The sequence below is a fragment of the Colletotrichum fioriniae genome (genome assembly GCF_027942845.1).
Source record: "Colletotrichum fioriniae strain IMI 355084 chromosome Unknown scaffold_5, whole genome shotgun sequence".
NCBI classification, from domain to species: Eukaryota; Fungi; Ascomycota; class Sordariomycetes; order Glomerellales; family Glomerellaceae; genus Colletotrichum; species Colletotrichum fioriniae.
In genome coordinates, this window is record NW_027076841.1 from 86879 (window position 1) to 111366 (window position 24488).

The window sequence follows — 24488 nt, forward strand, 5'->3', positions numbered from 1 at the left end:
AGGAATCCACCCCCAGTGGACTTCCTCCATACTAGCCACCTCGTCGACGCGTAGCCCGCGTCTTCTGATGTTGCACTAAGTCGATAATTGTCTGCATGCTTTCGGTGCGAACTATGCGGTACGTAGGCGGCGCAGAGACGCTCTACAGATATGTATTGCATATACCATTGCATCACCAACAAGCTAGGTACCTTTGGTCCTAGCGGCTGATACCGAGTCTTGATAAGTGCCATCTGCAAAGGCACATCATGCCGGCATGGCAGCAACGGGGGCATACACGGGATACGAGCATGAGTGCTCGGTGTTGATGATGGCAGGCGCCTTATAAACACTTGAATAGATCAGACAAGACAAAGGCGGGCAGACATATTCGGGAACTGCCGCTTGGAACTGCAAGAAATTGCCGATACCGGCGATTGGTAGCTGCATAGGGCTTACGCAGGAAGCCTGAGCGAGGCGTGTTTATTAGCGAGTGACACGGCCTAGAAATGCTCACCCGATGTGCCTTCGTTTTGTCTCATAAGGGTGGCCTTGAGACAAGATCGCATGGTTCGATTCACAAGAAACACCAGATTAGCACCGTAGCTTCAACAAGGAGTAATTCGGCTTGCACGGGCATGGTTTCCAGTTGATTGAGTCTGGTGATTAGATAATGTCACGGGTATGTCCAGTTCGCTGTCCTGGCCACTGCCAGATGTCCCAGCAAGGGTTATGGGCCCGTGTTTCCTCGTTCAATCATGTGGTGCGCAGCCGTGGTGCGAAAGTTTATGGGATGTTGAACTCTATCGGCTTCTACACAGTAGAGGAATTAGAAACACAGCTCAGAAGTCGGAACATTGCGCAATCTGACGCCCCGAGGGCGAATCATGGAGTAGAAATCCGAAAGGGCACAACTGAGTGTTGAATGCAGTGACTTTGGACGGTGACGCGGACGGGCTTCGGCTCCGAATGTTTAAGTGACCCGGTTTGTGTGTCTTGATTGATTTGGGCGACACATCGCAAGACCTTTTGTAGCTGTCACATTTGTACTTCGTCCTCAAGGCAGCTAACATCGATAAGTGTATCCGTACGAGAGAGACGGCCACGATGGCTTGTCGTGATAAAGTGTGATGAATGCAGTTTTGCTATTATTGTCGAGACCCGTGTCCGCACATTACCCGTGCACAATCAAATGAAAGGCTGCTCCTCTCCCATTTGAATCTTGGATGTTTTCTATAAGGAGATAGCTGATTACAAGTGGAGGTTCGAGCCGATATAGCCCCCACATTAGACCAAGAGGCATGGGTTTTTTCTAGGTATGTGCTGTGTGGTGTAGGAGTCGATGCCAGGGTTCGTCATGGGATCCAGCCGAGACAAATGATCCGCAGAGGAGACTAAGATGAGGCGCGAAAGAGTGCCATTTTTGCCGCCAATGTGACCTACAACTACTATTTGTAGGCTTTGTGCATACGCAGTACGGAGGAACGGATCTTCGAGGGCAGGAGCAGTTGGAAAGACAAAATGGAAGACGTGAAGTTGGGGGAAGACTCAAAACGCCAAACGCCAAACGCCAAACGCCAGCCCAAACCAAGGGGGGCCTGGGTTGGCGTCCCCTTCTTCAAGACAACCAGAAACTCCAATGAGAGAGCCCCTCTCCGCGCGCAATAACGGGGCTACTCCGAATGAGGGTTGGCGTGCGTCGACACAAGAACCCGAAACACGTTTTTTTATTTTTTTATTTTATACTCAAGCCGGCCCTCCCCTGAGCCCTTTCAAATCCAGTACGTACCCATGCCGGGATACCTAGGTACCTTACCAGGCTTATCTACCTTACCTTACATAGTACCTTATGCCGGGGAGGGCATGTCCCACCATCTCCCACGCGCCGTACGGAGAGTTAGTTGGGAAGTTGTGACGGTGTCCGAGGTCAACTCATCCTCCCCATACGATTGGTTCCCATGTCCCCAGAAGCAACCCCCTTAGCTGCTGTGCAACACTCCAATTGTCAGAGAAGTTCACAATCGATGGGTGAACCCGACCCGTCCAGCACTCCTACATTTGCGCCGAGTCTTCAAGAGCTCAGACTGCCAACATTCGTAGGTCTGCGAGAGCCCAGAGGGAGGAAGACTGAGGGAGGCTTCCTGCATTATCCTTGTCGTCCTCGACTCAGTCTCATTGCATACGAAGTACCTTCCCTTCCTCGCCTCACGGATACATTCTCATCCATCCCACCTCATCTCTCTGTACTCCGTATCCGTACGTATGGAGGTACCAAGGAGTAAGTAAGTACACTCACGAATGAATCACCCATAACAAAGTCTGGGCCAAGCCGAGACTACCTTGCGGCTGTCGTATGTATGTAGGTAAGAATTCAGGATGCAAGGGTCTAAATGCAGATATTGTGTATTACAACCTGGTCACATCCTCGATGCCGCAGACCCTGCGCGTTTCCTCCCCCAATCCCCCCTCTCCCTCCTCGGATCCTACTCTCGTCCTGCTCTCTCAAACACCCCTATCCCGTCCGCTTGCTCCTCCTTCCAGGTTCTCCAGAGTCGCAGAATCCCACATACACTGGGATGAGACTGGCGTGGTGTGCCGTGGCGTCTGTCTGACCAACTTGGCCGCTTTCTTTTCTTGTCCTGTGGCACCGGTACACTGATCCCCAAACGACACACATCTAGACCAACCGCATGCTACAGACGCCAGACTCGTTAGCCCATCGACGCCTCCTTACCTCTCATATTTGGCTTGTCATTGCATAGTCCATCCCTCGCGTTGCCTAGCCCTGCCTTGGACCGAACCGCTGGCTGAGGTCGCCTGCGGACCACGAAGAAGACGCTCGGAAACGACACCTACCACCCTGTACCTTGGTTGCCGTTGGCCCATTGCACATTGCTCCCTTCTTTCCTCACTCCATCTGTGATCTATTCCTCCGTCTTCACCAATCCACATCGCGCCCAGCGTCATGTTGGCGCCAGCTGCCTTTTTGGCATTGTTCTCATCGTCTACTTCTTGCTAGCCCGCCTGGCTTTCTCGTCCTCATTTGTCAAATTAGTTCATCCTCCTTCCTTCTCCTTAAGTAACGCTGTCTGTAGACCGTCGCTTGTTCTCTTAGCTCCGGGAGCTACATTACCTAGCCAACGTTGCCCTTCTTGATACCCTCCCCTCCAAGCTGTTCTCCTGCGAAAGCGACTATCAGCCTTCCTTCGACCACTCAAGGCGCCCCTAGCCATCCCTTTGGACGTCTTTTATCAATCAAGGCGCCGTCAAGTCATCGACGACCGTCAGCGGTGTTTTGCGGCCGTTTCCCAGCCGTTGCTACTAGCCCGCCACTGCCGCACCAGGAGACAAGATAGCCTTTGTTCTTTCTATCGCGGCTGACTCGATTCCTTTGTGCAACTGGCCAACAGGGGAACTTCACCGTTGCGCTTTACGCCTCCAACGACATTGGCGACTTCCGCTGGACGGCGACGAAACACTCGACGACCTTTGCTTTCACTAAGCCGACATATAGACTGAAGAATGAGAGGAGCTTGAATAGTGATAACTTCAGCTCATCTGCCAACTCTCAACGGCAAAGTGTCTGGCATATAACTCAACTTACTCGCCATGGCATTTCTTCGGCGAGGACGTTCCTCACAGGGGGAGGATATCGAGCAGCAGGCTCTGGCAGGGCCATCTACACAACCAGAAATGGAAGAAGGCTCACGGCCTCGGTCGAGGCGCTTGCCTGGCACAAGGCCTTCCCTCTCCTCACGGAGGCGTCCCGGCAACGGGATGCAAAGATTAGAAGACGAGGAATCCGACAGCCCGAAAACACCACGGTTTAACATTGGCCTCCCGACGCTGCCAGGAACCCGCCTGAACCTGCCACACCTCGCGAGAACATGGACCAGCGGTTCCAATGGCACCGATTCGCGACCTCACTCGACATCACAACAACCTCTGAGCCGAGTCGACGAGTCTTCTTCCCACGAACCGCCCACGACGAGTAGAGCCGGACAACCGCCAGCTACGACCCGTGTGACAATGCCGGCGCCTGTCGCACGGCGCCCCGAAACCGAAACCTCCAGCGGGACGAGGAGGTTCACCGGGCCAGATCCCGCAGAGATGCATCTAGCGAACATGGCACAGGAAGGCCGGCGGCGCAGACGACGGGCACATCGCCGACAGCAACAGGACGAAAACAGCGAGGGGCATCCAAAGCGATTCCTGCTCTGTATTCCATGGCCACAATCACGGCGCATGCGATCTCAGATCCTCCGATGCTTCATTTCTGGCGGATTCCTAACGCTCCTCCTCGCCGTCTGTAAGTGGTGCCCGAGCCCTGCTTACGGGGATCGTTTAGCGTGATATCACCAAAGGCTAACCACTTGAACAGATCTAGCACTCTCCCTCACTCAAAATATTCGCAGTAGCGAGTTTACCGTGCTGTTGATTCTCATCATTCTGTTCGTCACGATATTCTTCTGTCACGGCTTGATACGGTTATGCATGCTCGTCATCCGACCACGGGCCGACGACGAGGCTAGGCCGCCGATGCCGCAACTCTTGGCACCCGGCGGCTACGCCGTACCACGAGAACCGATCCGAGTCGTGCTGGCGCGTGATGAAGAGGAGCAAGGGGAGGTCAGCGAGGCGGTCTTGGCTAAGCCCCCAGCCTACGGTCTCTGGCGAGAGAGTGTGGTATGTAATACTTATCGGTGTGGCACTACACGTGAGGGAGTCTTGGACTGACACTTCCATCCAGAGGGTTGATCCCAACCGCATCTACTGGCAGCGCAACCCGAATGCCGCGCCGAATGAGGAGGCATCCAGTCGCGGAGAAAGCAGCACTGGTCCTCGACCACCATCATACGCATCAGAGGATGGGGTGAGCTACGTCGTCGAAGCTCGACCCCGATCCATGGCCCCGGCAGCAATGACTGACGTACTTACCCCACTACCTACACATCCTTCCGAACGGGGGCGGATGGGTGAACACAGGAGTGCATGGTAAACGTATAAACGAGAATCAACCTGTCACGGTGATGACAAAAGAGAAGAAAAGAGAAGAAAAGAAAAGAAAAGAAGCTGCACTCCATGAGCGGAGAGAAGGGGCTTGCTTATTATTATATTGGATGGCTTTTGACGCGTAGGGCGCTGGTGGTACTTGTGAGAGCATTGAGACGTTGAAGTACTATTTTTCAACTTGAGGAAGCGGCGCAGAAGGCAGCAGAAGCAGAGGCGATGACGTGCGGTACTATTGAACTGCCGCGGCATGGTGATGTTCGTACTGAGAGCCCGTTTGGCATCCAAAGAGGTACGAAAGTGTAATATAAGACAGGAGACATGACACAAGCGATTTCGAATGGAGAGTCATGTAGAAAATATCTACAAGAAGGAAAAACAAAACATATGACAGCACAAACCATGATCTCGAAAATTGTTCAGCATGACGACTGGTAGCTGCGGGGTGTCCTGCGAGATTGGTTCCACAGCATGGCTGGGCTTACATTTACCCCGGACGATCTGGCCTGGCGGCTCTGCAGAACATGGTTGATCTCAACTCCCAAGCGGGAAAAGGGCATCACTACCTTTTGGTGTGGGAACACAGCAACGTGCCTAGTACGGGCGGTATTCTGTGGCTGCACCGAGATGTCAAACAAAGTTCTGCGTCCCGCCTTGCAGAATTAACGAGGCAGTAGCAAATCCGTAGCGGTAGCCCCTGCGCAGAGCTGCAGTTGACCTATATGCCGCATACTCACCGCAGCTTCTGGCTTCCCAGGCGGAAGATTTAGAAACCTGGAAACTCGTTTATGGGCAAGCAGAAACAGCTGTCCGTGGTCATCTAATGGGCCGCCTTGCGTAAGCTCAGGATTTCGAGAATGCAGGTGTTCACAGAACTATTCCCACTGCGAATCCCTGCTTTTCGACCCTGCAAGCCACTTACAAGTGAGCCTCGGACCTATGGTCAGGGGGGTAGGGCGGGGAGGTCATATTGAGACATGTCCAAGTGTCGCGGCACACGGACAATGGCCGGGTCAGGAACCGCCACATGGACGCCATGAGGGCCGGGGTTGATACATATCTTTTTCAGTCCGGCTTGTCTTCCTTGGGCGGCACATTCAGGTGGGCGTGCGCTGTGAGGTTTCTTGGCCCCGTTGGCCCGGATGACTGTTCCAAGTTTGCTCAAGTGCCTTCTCTTAGCGCGCGGAGTTACGAGGGCTGGACTGAGGGGCATGTGTCAACAGAGAGAGAATTGGCGTGGTGAAGAGGTAGCTCTGGTCCTCCTACATGGTGAAGTCGATAGTGAGATAGGTGCTGTTGAACTGTGGCAAGGGGTGTTTGTGCGCTCGTGTTTGTTCTGTGCTTTGATCCAGAGGTTGCAAACATGGGCCTCTAGTTCGTCAGGAGTCGAGTATCCGTACTCCATAACTACCAAGTGGTTACGTGAGATTGGCTGATTTACTTCGTCGCTAGACGAGAGATGGAACGCAGAGTTGGGTGAGCACGTGGTGAGGTTGTTCAGGGTGAGGGCAAGGTTTGTGAGAAGGGCAACATGAAACTTACCTCGCGCTTCCAATTTGGGCAAGGTCTGGCGCAGCGGAAGACGAGCTGAGTAGGACAAGTTTGAACTCTGTTTGATAATACAGGCTGTCTTTATTGGACTGGGTGCGGCGTGTCCCGTTGACCCTAGTGAAGGAGGGAAAAGTTAGTGTGAGAAGAATTCGTCACCCGGTGGACTGAGAACGAGGCGAGTTGGAATTTGGACGGGGTCAAGAGTCGAGATTCGCGTCAAGATAGAGTCTCGTCAAAAGATGACTATTTACCGGGAGTAGGGGCCTTGGGTAACGAGTGACTTGTCGGGGCATCGTTGTGAGACCTGGCCCGAGCGGCGAGAGGGGGGGAGGGAGGGGGGGAATCATTTGTCCCCGCCCTCCACTTTTGACGACTCTTGGTTGATCGCTTCAGTCTTGACCCTCGAGTACTGAGTCTCGACATCGTGATAAGCTACTGCCCCCCGTGGTCCGCACTCATCCTCTCATGGTCTGTGCCGAATGTGAGACAAACTGACAGAGTCCTGATCGTGTCCGACGGACCGGCTTTGAACTCTTTTATCAATTCCGTCGTTTGTGTAGATGTTTCTTGTGTCGCATGCTCCCAGGTGTAAGTTGATGGGTAAGAGCTTCCACCAACATGAGCTTGAAAGCTGGGGGTGAAAATCAAAAGGGGGTTTAGACCTTCTTTGCTTTTCGTTCTCGAGCAGCGGAGTGTAGGCATCGAATCATGGACAGAGAAGCATCTGTCATTGGCGGATATGGGATGTGGGAGGAGTAGTGTAGCGGGTGACTGAATCTGCAGGTGCAGGGCAAGCCGCGAATGCAAGGGATGCAGTTCCAACTTCCAAGCGAGTGCGTATCAAGCGCGAGTGCAACTCTTCCCAAGTTCCATGGGCCATGGCATCGTGAGGTACAAGGTTTCCAAGTGCCCGGACCGAGAGAACCGGACTCGAATTTCAATTGACCAGTTGATCACCATCTCAGATCGAGTTCCACTCTTCAGGTATGCGCTCTGTGACTGCCGGTTAGTGTGGTGGTAGGTGTAGTGCGTAAAGGAAAGTCGTGATCGCTCTCAGAGTCCCAGCCCATTGCGGGAATGTCGTAGCCTTGGACAAGAACCAAGAAACGGAGGTAATCCAGAGCCAGAACTGAGTGAATTGGTTGAATTGGTGCAAACGCGCTACGCCGATTCGAGGTAGACGTCCCACACGCACCTTTGCTTGTCTCCTGCCACACGCGCTTCTCCAACCCAGTCAAACCCAGCCCATCCCGCTCAGAGCACCTCAATCCAGCCAGCCTGGTCCCGTCCTTTCCTTTCTCGTCAAGTTCAGGAAGGGGGTTTGCTTGGTTATAGTGTACATTCAGGTTCCCCCTCAACACGACCTAACCTTCCCATGAGGGGAAGGGGGTTGGAAGAGAAGTGACTAACTGTTGGTGTCCGTCCCCCTGAAAGAAGAGAAGAGAAGAGAAGAAAAAGCCAGACGGATGAAGTGCCAGATACTGAGAGCAGTTGAAGTAGCAGGAAGAGGCCGTTGGGGGGGAGGAAGGGAAAGAGGCGGAGAAGGCGGAGGAAGTAGGTAGACTTCACCAAACAAGGTACGAGATAATACGCTGGGTGTGATGGATGTGGCCATCCTCTTTGGGATGTCTTGTTTCCTTGTCATGTACGGATACCCCCTTTCTTCTACAGTAAGGTAGCCTTGCGGTCTTGCGTAGATGCCAGTGCGTGAGAAATGGCACCAAAAGAACCTTGTTCCGACTCGCCCTCATTCTGTGTGGTGTTTCGAAAAATTTTCGCCAACATCAAGTCCGATGATGTTGTGAGCCATAGCCTAGTACCTACCTTCCCTACCTTCAGGTAAGGCAGGTCGTCAACTGAGTTGCCACCTGCCTTGCCTAGGGGCACCTCATTCCATTCCATTCTGTCTTGTGTAAGGTAGGTAAGGTACCTAAGGTAGGTAAGTAAGGTGATGGAAGGTATCATCATGGGCACCTACCTTAAGGAAGGAATACCACATCTGTATCCGTACCTGCCTACCTACCTTACGTGCCTACCTACGTGCCTATCTAGCCTACCTTAGTATCCGTACCTTAGTATCCGTACCTTACCAAGTAGGTATGTAGAACCCAAGTGGCGGCAAGAGAAATATAATTCGGAAGCACGTTTCCTCGCCTCCGTTCTTCCTCTGTCTCCCACCTCACTTCCAGATCCATCCAATTCGTTCCCGTTCCAGTCCCAGGCAGTCCCACCTCACTCAGGTCCCAGTCCCCGGTTCCATTCAACCTGAGCTCACCCCCGCTAATACTCCTACTCCTACTCCGTACCTTACCGCGCGTGCCTTACCTCACTCCATTCTCACCTGGCCACTTGCGCTTACCTCTTCCTCCCAACTACTAGACCCCCCCTCCTCCTTCACAAATTATTATTTTCCCCTTCCCGCATAGTCAACCGCATTTTCTCTTCGAAACAAACTCGACGTCCCCGATTTTCTCAAAGGCAGTTTTTCGCGAACAGGTGAGTTTCGCCCTCGACCCTTCGTTCCTGCATTTTGCGTCTCGTCCGCACAATTCCCATTCGCTCTCGCCCGCCTCCTGGTACCTTACCTTTTACCCCTCTGTCCTTCTACCCGGCGGGAACCCTCCCCCCTCGTCCTCTGCTCCCTGCTGCCATGTGGTGGTGCCGTGACGTTTCTTCGCCTTGCCGTCGCATCAAGTGCATGCGACGACGCACCCGGAAGTCCAGCCCATCACGGTAGCGAGTAAGAGGACCAAGTGGCAAGCAGCAGCAGCAGCAGCAGCAGCAGAGGTGGCGGCGGCTGTTTCTCTAGTCTATCTGTGCCGTCAGCACCAATATTTGCATCAGCATCAGCACCAGCATCAGTGTCAGTGTCAGCATCGGCATCAGCGTTCGGTCCACACTCGGCTTGCATCGCATCGCAGCGCAACACAATCCAGCGAGCGCAAAGTAAAACAATCGACACCCCATCTACCTCGGTTCAGATATGGAGACCAGGTCGCCAATTCTCTGTAGTCGGACTCGATTGCGCAACGCGACCGGCTTCAATGATGCGCCAACCCCGCCCATTGTTGGCCTGGTCGCAATTCCGCGCATCTGCGCCGAGTTTCGCGCATCACAGTCGTGTGCCCTACCGCGAACACAATGCAGCGATCCAATTTAGCCCACCATTTCCAAATTCAACCGCAACCGCAGCCGCATCGGCCTGCCGCATGCCGCATCGACCCGGTAACCGATTCTCGGCCCTCCGTCAGTGTTGAATCCGGAGTCGCACAATTGCGCCGTCTCGCTTGCTACCATCCCCGCTACCCCGGCCCCGCGCTTGCGCTCGAGTCGATGCGCTGCTCTCCTGGAAAGCCCTCGGTGGATCGGCTTGGATAATCCCTCAGCTCAACTCCAGCTACTCGCCACCACGCTAATGGGCGAATCCGATACTTGGCGGCTCTTGAAATAACACTCTGCCGAGGAAGACCATCAAAGACTACAATATGTGCACAAAGCCTCTCGCCTGTGCTGAGCTGGAGCACGGCGCTTGCGCCTCACCTGAGATGCGTCTGGTCCTCCCAAATTGGACAGGCGATACTCCGGACTACACTGCGATCGGGATGCTACTGCTGCTTGCGACGTCATGTTTTGGATTGCGACTCGCGGAATTCGAGCTGCTGCTGTGCTGGATACATTGCGAAGCACTGACTTATTGACTGTTGGCTAACACACCGAATCTCAGTTACACATTATCAAAAATGTCTTCCCTCTCTCGTCGTGCCTGCTATAAGTGTGGCAATGTTGGCCACTATGCCGAGGTTTGCTCTTCCGCCGAGCGTCTCTGCTACAACTGTGAGTCACTGACTACTCATTGCTTTGCTAGGCATATCACTAATGCCAGATTGCAGGCAAGCAACCCGGCCACGAGTCCAACGGCTGCCCTTTGCCCCGTACTACCGAGGCAAAGCAGTGCTATCACTGCCAGGGACTCGGCCATGTTCAGGCTGACTGCCCTACCCTGCGCCTGAGCGGTGCTGGCACCAGCGGCCGCTGCTACAACTGCGGACAGCCCGGTCATCTTGCGGTAAGAAACTTCAACTTCTAGCGACCAATGCCCAGAGGATTAATGTTTGAGAAGCGCGCATGCCCCAACCCCGCCGGCGTCAACATGGGCCGAGGTGGTCCCCCGGTTCCCCGTGGCGGATACGGTGGCTACGGCCGTGGCGCCTTCACCGGTGGCCCACGTCCTGCTACCTGCTACAAGTGCGGTGGGCCCAACCACTTCGCGAGAGACTGCCAGGCTCAGGCCATGAAGTGCTATGCTTGCGGTAAGCTTGGCCACATCTCTCGTGACTGCACCGCTCCCAACGGTGGCCCTCTTAACACTGCTGGCAAGACCTGCTACCAGTGCGGCGAGGCCGGCCACATCTCCCGCGATTGCCCCCAGAAGAACACCAACGGCGAGATCCCCAACGACGTTGACCTGTCGGCTGCCCCTGGCATTCCTCAGCCCGCTGTTGCGCCCATTGCCCCCGTTGCTTAGACGGCGACCGCTGGTCATGTTCTCTCCAGGACGTTGCGACTTCTTGGGCTAGGCCTGAGGATATAGGCAGGCTCGCCTTTATGCAGCTTCCATCATAAAACCTTTGCGGCATTTCTTCAGCGATGTCGCTTTCATTTATCTGCACTACGACCAATCATTACGCCTTTTGAACATCACCTCAACTGCACCTTCCCCCTTTCATTCTGGTTATTATTTCAATCTTTGCATAAAATGGGCATGCTGCCAAATGGCATCCTTTGCTTTTACACGGCGTCTACACGGATTCCCCTTCATCAACACGATTCATTTTCTGGAACAAAACGGGAAAGGCTTCCTTTCTTCATAGCAAACGACTCTCACGACGGATGGTCTCAAGCACGTTTGAATGCATCTTATCCAACGCAGTTGGAAACAAAAGTTCACGACCCTTATAGCCATTTTATGGATAAACTTGGCTCGACAATGCTACTTCTGGTTCAATATTCCAACAACGAGGCGACCCCATTTCTGGCGTCTGTTCCTTTGCCCACAACTGGACTCAGACAAACGGCGGAAAGGGTGGCATTCTATAGGACAATGATTCCGGGGCCGTTCGCGGCTTAGAATCTTCACTACCTCTATGTGCTCGGTAGTGGGCCTGAGTGGACAGCTAAAAAAAAAAACTAAAAAAAAAAAACTGACCATGGGCCACACTGCTGACACAGCATATCAGGGTAGGGAAGATCCTTGGGATGGAAGATAGGGCTCGGGGAAGGGGATGAGAGATATCCAAGTATCTTATGAAGAAGAAGAAGAAGAGTTTTGGGGCGGTGGAAGTGGTTGTTGAGTAGAAGATCCCTTCGAAGGGAGGAATGGTGAGCACCCCGGCAAAGCTGTTGTGGCGTGACGCACAAAAAAAAGAAGCTGTTGTTGTTTGAGTTGTCCGAGTCTCTTCTGGGGTAGGGCGTGCCGCAGTTGTGATGGGTGATCTGAACCGGATGATGCTGTGCAGGGGAATCTGTTGGACAGTGGGCATCGGGCTGCCTATAGGAACGACCTCGAGGCTCCAGGGACTACACGAGCATGATACGCCAGCTCTGCTACGACTAACGACGGATGATTATGTTGCAGAGTTCACAAATACTCTGCTTTGAGTAGATACAGCGGAAGCGTAGAACGACTCCAGGGGATCTCCAAGGCCAGGGATTAGGCCTGACAGAGACGGCACTTGTATAAGATGCTGTGAAGCTGTGGTCAAGCTAAAGACATCGGGCAAGCCAGAGTTTTGCGAAGTAGTCACATGCAGTCAGGCTTGACCATGTGGTGGATGATAATACAGCATAATGCGTATGGGTGGGCTTTAAGGCGCTTCAAATACCTAGCAGAGAGGCATGAGGTCGTGAGTAGGCACCAGCTGGTGCACACGGAGTTTAGTCGCCCGAGTGGGTACGAACGGCACGCCGAAAGCTATGACCATCGGTCCCGGAATCCCTTTCTGGGAAAGTGTAACCGGACGTTCGGTATTCGTCTTGTCTTCTTCGTCATGCCGGGAGAGCCGGCAGGTTATTCCACACGTAGACATGCGTGTTCCATCATCCATGTGTCTGACTGAGTGAGGCTACCGGATCACCTGTACCATAACATGCTACGCTTGATTTTACACACTGCGGGTGTTGGTGTCGAAAGTCGGCCAGCCTAATTGGCATCAATAAGTACGAAGCTGGATACCAGGACATGGCATTGGTGTCGAAGCGGGGTAGAACAGCGGCTAGCCTCAGCCTGCCTTCCAAGCGCTGATTTTTCAATGCAGTCAACGTATGAGAGAGTAGTGGATTTGCATGCTGCAGTCTGCGTTACCACGCCATCTCAAGTAAGAAAACTGCCGTCATACTCGAGCTGCAGCCTGATAGGTATCCACGCCTACCTATCTTGACCTGTCCATCTGCCAGCCGCCTCATTCTGCCTGGGCGACCATGTCACGAGGGTCGCACACAACCATGTTGTAAGACTATAGATGCTTTCCGTACGGCTGGGTCATCCGATGGTCAACATCACCCAACTCAGAACTTCTCCCAACGTCGATGCAGCAGGCTGCAGAGCCTCATTCCATAAGCTAAACGTCGGGAACACCCTAAGCTGGATAAATAGGTCACTGCTTGTGGCCTGCGCCTGCTGCGGAAAGTTAGCCACCGTATGCTGTTCCTTCCCGCCATCCCCAGCCTGACCCTGACCCACGTAGACGGTCTTCGCGGGTTCTTCCTCTCCTACCTCAAACCCACCGGAGCTGGTCAGGTAAACTTGCCCACGGTTGAATCGTCTGCCTGCCAGTTGGAGCTGGAGCAGCACCTGACAGGAGAGTATAAGCCGAGCACCTCAGCTGAGACTGCTAGCCCTGGCCAGCTGAACGAGTGTCGGCAAGCGCGAAAAACATCGCGATCAGCAACTTCCACTTCGACTCCAAGGCAACTTGCCTGAGAGACCGAGCACGAAGACGCAATGGCTTCCACTGTAATATCGAGCTCCAGCTCGAGCTCCGACGAGATTGTAGCGTCGTCTGTGAACCCCCACCCGCGCCGTCGAGCATACTTAGCCACCATGCCTGTAACCGTCACCAAACACCGGAAGGCGAAGCAACAGCCTCCTCAGGAGATCATTGACGAGTTCTGGACAAAGTTTACGACCAAGACTCCGGGAAAAGGTCGGTCGCATCCTTGATACGGAGAATCGCCTTGAACATCAACGTGAGGCTGACTTGAACTTGTTTGATGTCAACAGCTACCACCGTCATTCCTCAGAATGCGTACGCTGAGAGGGTCGCAAAGCGTTCTTCCAGAGCCACTGGAATCTTCACCCAAACGTCGTACGATGAGGCTGCGACTGTCTGCAAAGCCAAGGTCGACAAGATCGTTCACGAGTGTCGTCGAGTCAATCAACGTTACAGAGACCCTCACTATGACATCGAGTTTGACCTCAAGTTTGGGCGCAGAGACTGCCTCGAAACCCTGTGGAACACCAAGGACGTCAAACCCCCGCAGTCCTCTTTCCAGCCCAAGGCTGTCAAGCGAGTGGTCGATATCTTCGACAACCCGCAATTCTACATTGACGGACCTACGGCGGACGATGTGCGCCAAGGCCGAGACGGAGACTGTTGGCTTATGGCTGCGCTGTGCAATCTGAGTAATAAGCCTGGTCTGATCGAGAAAGTCTGCGTTGCACATAACCTTGAAGTTGGCGTGTATGGTTTTGTATTCCATCGTGACGGAGAGTGGTTCAGCGAGATCATCGATGACAAGGTATGCTCCGTTGCCCTTCTGACAGCATAAATGGGAAAGGCTTGGATGAGAAGTCCAAGAAGATCTCACAAAGTCTTGAGGCTCTTCCTAACTTGCTACATAGCTGTACCTTACCAAGCCCGACTATGACGAACCCTACTTGGAGCGAATTCTTTGGGAAGATCGCGAGCGCATCAATTCAGAAGAAGCCTACAGGCGTATCTATCAGTCAAACAGTGGCGCGCTTTACTTTGCTCAGTGTGAGAATCCTAACGAGACATGGCTGCCGCTTCTCGAAAAAGCGTACGCAAAGGCGCACGGAGACTATGCCTCCATCGAAGGTGGGTTCACGGGCGAGGCTATCGAGGACCTTACAGGTGGCGTAACCTCAGAGGTCTACACAACAGACATTCTTGACAAGGAGTACTTCTGGAAAGAGAAACTCCTAAAGGTCAACGAAGACTGGCTTCTGGGCTGCTCCACTGGGTTTGCATCAAGGGGTCTGGGGGAACGCAAGGGTATTATCGAGATGCATGCCTACAGTGTCATGAAGGCAGTTGACATGGATGGTCAAAGACTGGTTCTACTAAAGAATCCCTGGGGAAAGGGTGAATGGAAAGGAGCTTGGAGTGAGTTCCATCTCCGAGTCATCATTTACAACCGTTCTCGTACTGACCAGTAGCAGGCGACGGCTCCAAAGAATGGACCCCTGAGTGGTTGCAGAAACTCAAACATACGTTTGGCGACGACGGCGCCTTCTGGATTTCGTACCATGATCTCCTCAAAAAATACAACATATTTGACGTTACCCGGTTATTCGGTCCTGAATGGAAGGTCACATCCATTTGGACAACACTATCGGTGCCCTGGACCCTGGACTACCACGAGACATATTTCGCGTTCACAATCTCCAAGTCGGGTCCCGTTGTGATCGTACTCGCGCAACTAGACGATCGATACTTCCGTGGGTTGGAAGGTCAATACCGGTTTGATTTGCAATTCCGTCTGCACAAAGCCGGCCAAGAGGACTATGTCGTTCGGAGTCAAGCATCCTACCGCATGAACCGATCTGTGAATGTTGAACTCGACCTTCAAGCTGGCAGCTACGAGGTTCTTGTCAAATTAGATGCGGTGCGAAACGACGGCGTTCTTCCCATCGACCAAGTGATCCGCAACAATGCCAAAAATCGCCGAGAGAAGCTGATCCGGATAGGTTTGGCCTATGACCTTGCTCATAGCAAGGGAAAACTTGTCGAGTCGCCCGCGGAAAAGGCGGCCAAAGAGGCACACGAGAAGAGACAGCGGGAAAAGCGACGTGCCGAGATCAAGCGCAAGATCCTCGAAGAGAGAGAGCAGGAGCATTACCTCAGGATTAAAGCCAAGATGAAGGCTCAGAAACAGCAGGCGAAACGCATTGCACAACACCAAGCAGCAAAAGAGAAGTTGCGTGCACACAAAAGGTTAGCTAATCCTCATCCGCCGAAGCAATCTGAGCCGATTCCAAATCCACCAAGCCCTAGGGCCAAAGTCACAATCCAGGAAGGTGAACCTGGGAGCCTAGAGATTGCAACCAAAAACTTGTCTTTATCGAACGATTCACGAAGAATGGGCAGCCGAACCAATTCGGGTGCCGCGGCCACTGAGGACGTACTAGTTTCTCCCCGCCACAAAGACAGAGCGATGCCTCAAATCTTCAAGTCGGCTGAAATGCTTGAACAAGATACTGAGAAAGACTCAGGGTTCTTGACATCCCCGAAAGCTACAAACCAGCACTCCAGAGGCGATAGGCGCGAGGTAGTCAACGTCAGGAGTGAGTTGCAGGAGGCTACCCTTCAAGATGTCGAAGAGGCGATGAGTGAAGCAGCACCCCCATCGGAGTGTTCCGCACCTTACCCATGCGAATCAGACGACGATGGCATTGCAAGTGTATCATCCATGTCGGAACTTTCTGAGCGGGAACTGGAGCTTGAAATTGACGCTGTCGAAAAACGGGAGCCCAGTACGGATCGTCTGCCGCCGCAGCCACCCCTTGGTGCGCCTGCCGAAGAGCAAGATGAGTTCGAGAGAGATCCATGGAATGCTGTGGCTGTAGTGGGACTTCGAGTGTACTCCAAGGTATCGGATGAAGATCAAGAAGAGGTGATTGAAAATCTTCGGGTTGTGCGGCCAAGCTTATATCCCCCAGAGGAGGCAGTTCCAAAAACCTCAGAGCCAGGTGACAAGAAGTCAAAAGGTCTGGATGTGGACGACAGCGCCAAAGATGCCACGCTCGAGGGAGAGATCAAACAGAGAAAGAAGAGCATTCGGCCTACCAGTGAGGACCTCAGCGATGCTTCAAAACTGTCTCGCTCTGATGCTGGCAAGAAAAGGAGAGCAATCCCTGGCGCTGGTTCCTTGGGTTGAACGTTCGACTTTCAAGCTTGATATTCGTCTCAGAATGAACGTGCCGGGATTACAGGGAAGAAGTAGTTTTCATAAATCCGGGGGTATCCTTAAAACCTAGAACCTAACGCCACTTTACAACTTGAATACAAAATCCTTTTGCCTGAGCTATCATTACTTTCCCACAGTTGCTCTTTCGATTTCATGTGGACCTCTCTGTCTGGCCCGTCAGAAGCTACCGAGAAGATCGTCAAGTTTGCGCTTCTCTCCTGTAGCGACAGGCTCTACGATTAAGGAGTTGTCCTCTCTGAGAAGGTCTACAGACTCGGCGGACACGGGCAGAAGTCCTACGCGACCACCTACACGAGCCAGCAGGACACGCATCTTCTCCATCTCCTTTTCAATCTCGCCATCACGGGTAACGAGATTTTCCTGCACACCCGCGCCGGCATCTTCGGTGCGGAAGGGGTCGAGCAGGGCCTTCATGCGCCGTAGCCGCTCAACACGAGCTCTAGCTTGTTGCCTTTGCTCGACGAGCTCTTTTAAGCGACCAGCGAGTTCAACATATCTTTTGACTTCCATGGGAAAGGTAGTTGCGTCACGCTCGGCTGGCCATGCCAAGGGAAGCGACCTTACGGCTGTCTCTTCGGCTTTGGTGTTTTTCCGTTAGTGCTTTGCGCTACATGAAGTGGGATACACAGAACATACAGAGGTCCAAGGAGAGGGATAGACCCTCGGAGGAGTCATTCTGCGCGGCCGACAGTTGAGATAGGTACAACACGTCAATCTGCTCGGCGACGTGACGACTCGCTTGGTGAGAGTAAGCGCGTCGCGAGTGCTGCAGCAAGGTCGTGTTGAGGCGGGCAGCAACGTGCTCGACGACGGGGTCCGGGATAGAGGACTCGGCGGCCTCGTTGGCGATGAGCCAGGCATGCGAAGGTTGCAGGGGTTGGGAGAGCAGGCGAGCCTGGGTGGCGAGGAAGGATTGTTTTTGGGCGATGACTGTGGGAGGAAGGGGGGCTTGGGCCATCTTGAGAGGCACAGCAGGAGAAACAGAAAGAAAGAAAGAAAGAAAGGAAGGAAGAATAAATTCGGCGAAAGAGAGAGCTTGACAGATTGACAGCTTGACTTGTGTGTGTGTGTGTGTGTGTGTGTGTCTGTGTGTGTGTGTTGCGTATAATGCGCGTTTGGCAGGAGCTTATTTGGATGCTTGGATCTCAGATGAGTTGAGACGTGGGCCGATTGAGGACGGAGGCGCGGCCGGGGCGCGGGTGCGGATGCGGCAGGACGGCAACGCGTTAATCGAGAGTTGGCGGAGGGAGTGGATACCGAACGACCTGAAGCGAACCAGGAAGGTGGATACTCGGAAGGGTACGTACCGCAGTCACCTTCCAACCTCTGTGCCTCCCTCCGGCGTCTCTCCCCTGTCTCTCTCCCTGTCTCTCTCCCTGTCTCTCTCCCTCTCTCTTTCTTCCTTTCTCTCACGTTGATTTCAATCAGATACCTTGTTCGATCACGCCTGCGCAACTGCCCATACGGACTCCTAACTCGTACCTCCTACGGCCCTACCTCAATTGACCAGACACTAGTGTGGAAAAATCTGATGGCGCGATGAAAAGGAGAAGGAGAAGAAGCCTCGGCGATGGGCCACTTTATGCTTCCTTTTTCTGACCAAAAATCGCTTTCCCCTCCTTGCCATGCTTGCTAACCTCCTCACTCCACGTCAAAGCCCCAATTCTCAACGCCCATCAACGGTCTAGGTCGGTCACAGTCCACCCAGATCAAGTGGACAAATGATCGGATAGAGACCCCTTGCTTAATTGTTTGCCAACTTCAAACCGCCGTCTGACTGCCTAGCTGCTAGACCAATGTAGCCCAGCAGACCGGTGGAAGGTGAATCTCGCTTCTCTGGGATTCGGGACAATGAACTCATTATATTCCTGGCTCTCAAGGATACTGAATGACGAGGTATGTGGTTCGGTCAACTAGGGCCCATTTCCTACTGATCTTTTCCCAAGCCGCTCATTATCCGCCGCCTGGCTACCTCATCGTATACGTCTATTTCTGCGCCGGAAGACGGCGGCAGTGGCATCGCACTTGGTGGCACGCATCCAGTAGCGGCGAAATGCGAGGCGAGCAGCCGTCTGCAGCGCGGTTCGTCGCTCGCAGACCATACTGCAACGTTTCTAAGGCCCGGATTCCGCCTATACGGTCCTACGATGGATCACAGATGTGACGAACCTCGACGAGGCACATGCACACCGCTACGGGGCGCATTAAACCATCTTACCTCTTCTTGACCCGGCCCCGCCCTCCGTATCGGCACTAATGCGGCCCGCCTGCATTCGATCCCGTCCGTACGGCCGCATGCCGTACAACACACGCCAACATGCACGTCAGGTCTTTTCCCACCCGCCAAAAGGCACTCAGAGATGGCCGAGGACTGCTTACGATTGCGAGAGGCTTTGCGAGGTCCAGCCTAGTCCGTCCAATTGCCGTCAATGGTCCTCTTTGCCGCTGGCTGCTTGACCTTTACCGATAGGCTTCTTAGTTCAGGTCCCGTAACGCCTTCCCGGACGCCACCTGTAACCTGCTTCTAGGGGCCCCCCATGCTTTGAGCCTTTGACATCTAGCCGCCTGCCACTGAGGAGGCTGGAGCAGCCCCCGACACAAGTCTAGAAGGACGCTCTGGTCCTCGAAGGGGCCGTTTGTTCCCACCTACTCGGCCGAGGGAAATGCGTTGAGCAGAGTTGCAACGTCCTCATGTGGAAGCACTCTCCAAGCTAAGCTTGTCCAGAATTCATGGTGACATGCAACACGTGAGACATGGCTTCGGTGTGCTGTCAAGACGGCCAATCCTACGTGCCCGGCCCCCATGATGCGCCTTTTACGGGAGAACCGGTGGTTGATGCTGCCATACCCTGCCCTGTTTGCTGCGTTGTGGACAATCGAGTGAAGCCATTCGCCCACTGTTGCTTGCTGTTTGCCCTTGACCCCTGCTTTGACAAAGAAAGGCAGCGCCTCTCATCCTTTGGGGCCTTGGCTCAAGACCCCGGTAATTGTTCAGGGCCAGAACTTTCCTTTTGAGCATATATGATGAGGGCCCTCCCCTCTCCTAAACCTAGCTCAGGCTCATCTGTGACTGAGCAGCTCATTTCCCCCGTTCTTCAACAGACAGAAGGAAGCGAGAAAAGTGGCGGCGCTGTCTCACTTCAGCTCACCTCAATCTCGCCTGACCTCACGAGAGTCACCTTCCATCATGTCGTCAGCTTCTTCTCCATGCTCAAAACCCCCCGCCAACGGCTTCGTTGCCCTGGCGCGCAAGGTCTATAACCCCATCGGGTTCAAGAAGGGGTACAACTTCACCCTCTTTGTCATCACCGCGGGGGGTATGATGGGATTTACCCTCGCCCGCATGATGTACTTCAACTTCAACGGCGTCTTCTGCAACCCGGAACACGACTCGAGGGCGCTCCCGGGAGAGTGCTACTATTTCCAGAAAGGCACGGCACGAATCGGAATCATCATGCACCTCGCGGGTGTTATACCGGCAGGCTTTCTTGCCTGTCTACAGTTCGTCCCAATTATACGTCGCAAGGCCATCCTGTTCCACCGCCTGAATGGGTATCTCATCGTTCTCTTAAGTATCGTGGGAATCATTGGCGTCTTTCTCATTGCACGGCGGACGTTTGGCGGGGGCGTGAGCATGCAGACGGTTTCTGGCACCGCCAGCCTCATGTTCCTCGGAGCCCTTGCCCTTGCCATCTACAATATCAAGAAACTCCAGATCGAGCAGCACCGGGCATGGATGCTCAGAGCCTGGGTATACGTAAGATATCTCTTGTTCCCAAAGAAAGAAAGACACGTATCATTCTGCTGTACGTGAGCTAACGAAGCTGTTCTTAACCGCAGGCCGGCTTCATCATCACTATGCGCATCATCGGCTACCTCGCTGCCATGATCACAGCCGAGTCGAACTACTATCAAGTAAAACAGTGCGCCATGGTGGATTTCATCTTCCGTCACGACCAGAACAAGGTCCTCGACTATTATCCTGGCTGCAATGGGTACTACTCGGGGGAAAATCCCGGCCTCAGCGTCCTTGTCCATGCGAGCATCACCGCTCACCAGCCTGCCGAGATTTCAGCCGGGTTCACAGCCGTATTTGATTCGGGATCATGGCTAGCCTTGGCGATCCACGCTGTACTTGTTGAACTTTACGTATGTTTCCCCCCCTTTTCCACTCTCTATGGCCCCTCACTTTTTGGTCATTCACCTTGTGCCATTTGCGTGTCGCCATTTTGAAGCCTACAAGACATAAAGACTAACGGGATGAACAGCTTCATTTGACACCCGCAGAGGCTGAACGCCTCCGTCGCATCTCTTATCAGCGTCAGCTCGAATCCGGGATGAAGAATGCCGGGAATGCGGGCACAACTGTCCAAAGACTGGGTGACGCTGAGCCCTGGCTACCCCCGACTGATTCACACCCAACCGAGTCTAGTATAAGACCGAGCTCGGATGAGGATATAAGGCGGAAAAGCGAAAGTGCGGCGTAGGTCGCAGTACCAGGCTTGCACTTGATCCTCGGCGGGGAGGTTGTTTTGTGATTTCAAGGTTTCCACGGACATTTCGCCTGAAATTGGCGCGTGACGATTACGAATGCACGAAAGATATGACGCAGCATGAATTTGCGACGGATATATGTAAACATCAATATCTCTATCAAACGGACGTTTCTGGCTGGACTACGAAGCAAATTATCATGCATAAATATCAATCATTCATTCATCCAGTCTTGCGGATCCTAAACATTTTCTCCCGGCCATTGCTCCCAGCTTTTATCTCGTGACACATGGATTCTTCTACAGACCAGACCACCAGAACGTCTCGCCGACATTGAAGCTGCCCTTGAGAGCCTTGTCTGTGATGACACTGCTGTCGCTGACAATGACCTCGTACTCGCCTTCCTCGGCGCACCACTGGTGCCGCTCCTCGTCAAAGTAGCTGGCGGCGTATTTGGTCTCAATGTTGACCGTGACCTGCTTGCTCTCGCCAGGCACAAGCGACACCTTGGCGAAGCCCTTGAGCTCCTTGAGCGGGCGGTTGATCTTTGCCTTTTGCTTGGGTGCAACGTACACCTGGACAACGTCGGCGCCGGCCACCTTGCCCGTGTTCTTGACCGTCACGTCCACGGCAAGCTTGCCGTCGCCCTCGCGGACCTTGAGGTCTCCGAAGCCAAAGGTCGTGTACGACAGGCCGTGGCCAAAGGGGAAGAGCACGGGGCGGTCGAGGAACTCGTAGTAGCGGTAGCCAATGTAGACATCCTCGCCGTACAGCGTGCGGCTGGCCTCGGCGCGGTAGTTGAGGTAGGCCGGGTTATCCTGGACGCGCTCGGGGAAGCTGAGGGAGAGCTTGGCCGAGGGGTTGACGTCTCCAAAGAGCACGTCGGCGATGGCGTTGCCCGTTTCGTTGCCGCCGTACCACGCTTGGACTAGGGCCTTGACATCCTTGACCCACGGCATGCGCACCGGGGTGCCGGACTGGTTGACGACGACCGTGTTGGGGTTCGCCTGGGCGACGGCGGAGATGAGCTTGTTGAGGTAGCCCGGCAGGTCCATGTCGGCACGGTCGTTGCCCTCCGTCTCCCAGTCGGCGTTGAGGCCGGAGCAGATGATGACCTGATCGGCGTCCTTGGCGAGGGCGGCGGCCTTTTCAATCTCGGCCTTGGCGTCAATGACTTTGCATCCTCCCATGCGGAGGGCGCCACTGCCAAAGACGACGTTGTCGCCCTGCAGCTTAGACGACGGGGCCGAGCCGAACTCGACCTTGAAGGTGTACTTTTGACCCTTCTTGAGCTCGACGCGGCCCTTTTCCTCAACAGTGGCGGCGCCGAAGAAGGCATCGCCCTGGCGCTGCTTGGTGGAGTTGTCAATGACGAGTTTGTCATTGACAAAGAGGTTGGCCGTGCCGCAGACGATGAGGCCGAGCTCGTAGGTGCAGTCCTCCTCAGCGACGAAGGAGCCCTCAAAGTCGGCGTACCAGAGGTCGCCCTTGAGCTTGGGATTGTAGTAGTCAACGAGGAGCAGTTCTGTCTTGGTGAGGACAAGCTCATCGATGGCCTCGCGGCTGTGGTCCGTAGGGGGCTCGTTGTAGGCGCGCATGGTCATGCCGGGCTTTCCGTCAACTGTCGTGCAGACATTGCCGAGGAGGGGCAGGAGCTTGTGGGAGTAGGCACCCTCCGTGTACTCTGGGGGCGAGGTGAGCTTCTTGCTGATGCCGTCGAAGGGGGTGACGGAGTAGTAGGCGGCCAAGGAGGCGGAACCACCTCCATGGTAGGTGGCGATCTTGGCGTTGGGGCCAATGACAACTGTCTGTGAGTCTCAAAGTCAGTGTGCTTACTTTCGTGACAGAAGTGTCTACTCGGAAACATGCTCACCTTCTTGTCCTTCTTCAGGGGCAGCACGTTGTCATCGTTCTTGAGCAGGACAATACTCTCGCCACCAATGCGCCTCAACAACTCGGCGGTCTCTGGTGTGTCACCCGTCTTCTCAGGGGCACCCTCAGGAATGCCGGTCGCCATAGCCTTCTTGATGAACTTGAGCATGGCGCGAGCTCTCTCGTCCAGAATGTGCTGGCGGACTTTATCCGTCGACACATTGAACTTAAGAGGCTCTCCACGGAAGCGAGGAGGCCCAGGCATCTCGAGATCGAGACCGGCATTAGCCGCTTCCGTGGTGCTGTAGGTTCCGTACCAATCGCTCATGATCATGCCGTCCCAGCCCCACTCTTTGCGGACCAGCTTCTCCAGCAGATCGTGGTTCTCACTGCAGAATGTACCGTTGACTCCATTGTAGGCAGTCATGAGAGCACCCGGTGAGGCGTCGCGGAAGGTAAGCTGGAACGGAAGCGCGTAGATCTCGCGAAGGGCGCGCTCCGTCACGATGCTCTGGACGGCGTTGCGCCTGTGCTCCTGGTCGTTACACACAAAGTGTTTGGGCGTCGCCTGGATGCCAGTGCTTTCAATACCCCTCACAATGGCGGCGGAGCCGAGGCCAGCCAACACAGGGTCCTCGCCTATGGACTCGAATCCTCGGCCACCGAGAGGGGAGCGTTGCATGTTGATGGTAGGGCCCAAAATGCAGTGAGCTCCCTTGAGCTTGGCCTCCTCTCCCATCTTCCTGCCGGCCTCCTCAAGGAGCTCGGTGTTGAAGGTGGCACCAAGGGCCGTTCCACAAGGGAAGCAAGCTGCCTTGATGCCATTGAAGAATTTGGTGCCGCGTACGCCATTGGGTCCGTCGGAGAGTCTGATGGAGGGAATGTTGTGCTTAGGCAGGGCCTTGGTGTGCCAGAAATCGATACCTGGGGAGCATCGAATGTTAGCTTGCCATTGAATCTCATTAAGTGCTGTGGTGAAGATTCCGCAATTGGGTAAAAAGATATTCCGCAAGAGAGACGGGAGCTGTCTTACCGGCGAGAAGGTCGACCTTCTCGGATACGGTGAGCTTCTTGAGAACGTCTTCAACGTCAAAGTCGGCCATTGTGAGTAAGAATGGATGGGGGGTATCTTTAGAATGACTACAATTCTACGAGAGGCCGGCCGGGTTTGAACTTGGACAGGGAGTAAAGAGGAACAGACAAGAAAAGTTGGGAATATGAAGCGCCGAGGACCAAGATCGAGAGGAGGGAAGACTGGATCATCTTCGCAGCAGGGTCCCGCTGTTAAATAGAAGATCGAAGAGCTTGTGGACAACGGGACAACTCCGGACGACGCGGGACTGGATTCCCTC

General features: G+C 54.1%; 6 protein-coding genes across 6 annotated transcripts; 4 read left to right on the forward strand and 2 right to left on the reverse strand.

Moving 5' to 3' along the window:
• Positions 1 to 10280: 10280 nt before the first annotated feature.
• On the forward strand, positions 10281 to 10627 carry GIS2_1 (gig suppressor; the record flags this gene model as incomplete). Its single annotated transcript, XM_053199332.2, has 2 exons — positions 10281 to 10374; positions 10431 to 10627. 2 exons carry the CDS (start codon positions 10281 to 10283, stop codon positions 10625 to 10627), a joined length of 291 nt encoding a protein of 96 aa, XP_053043211.2.
• A 21-nt stretch (positions 10628 to 10648) lies between these two features.
• On the forward strand, positions 10649 to 11065 carry GIS2_2 (gig suppressor; the record flags this gene model as incomplete). The annotated part of the gene is made up of 1 exon (XM_065757217.1): positions 10649 to 11065. One exon carries the CDS (start codon positions 10649 to 10651, stop codon positions 11063 to 11065), a length of 417 nt encoding a protein of 138 aa, XP_065613986.1.
• Positions 11066 to 13639: 2574 nt separating this feature from the next.
• Positions 13640 to 16719, forward strand: N0V96_004784 (uncharacterized protein; the record flags this gene model as incomplete). Its single annotated transcript, XM_053199331.2, has 4 exons — positions 13640 to 13742; positions 13820 to 14337; positions 14441 to 14945; positions 15002 to 16719. 4 exons carry the CDS (start codon positions 13640 to 13642, stop codon positions 16717 to 16719), a joined length of 2844 nt encoding a protein of 947 aa, XP_053043210.2.
• A 207-nt stretch (positions 16720 to 16926) lies between these two features.
• Positions 16927 to 17728, reverse strand: N0V96_004785 (uncharacterized protein; the record flags this gene model as incomplete). Its single annotated transcript, XM_065757218.1, has 2 exons — positions 16927 to 17348; positions 17407 to 17728. 2 exons carry the CDS (start codon positions 17726 to 17728, stop codon positions 16927 to 16929), a joined length of 744 nt encoding a protein of 247 aa, XP_065613987.1.
• A 2229-nt stretch (positions 17729 to 19957) lies between these two features.
• On the forward strand, positions 19958 to 21111 carry N0V96_004786 (uncharacterized protein; the record flags this gene model as incomplete). Its single annotated transcript, XM_053194910.2, has 3 exons — positions 19958 to 20527; positions 20611 to 20919; positions 21058 to 21111. 3 exons carry the CDS (start codon positions 19958 to 19960, stop codon positions 21109 to 21111), a joined length of 933 nt encoding a protein of 310 aa, XP_053047790.1.
• Positions 21112 to 21563: 452 nt separating this feature from the next.
• Positions 21564 to 24239, reverse strand: BGL1_1 (beta-glucosidase; the record flags this gene model as incomplete). Its single annotated transcript, XM_053194909.1, has 3 exons — positions 21564 to 23072; positions 23138 to 24060; positions 24170 to 24239. 3 exons carry the CDS (start codon positions 24237 to 24239, stop codon positions 21564 to 21566), a joined length of 2502 nt encoding a protein of 833 aa, XP_053047789.1.
• Between the last annotated feature and the right edge of the window lie 249 nt (positions 24240 to 24488).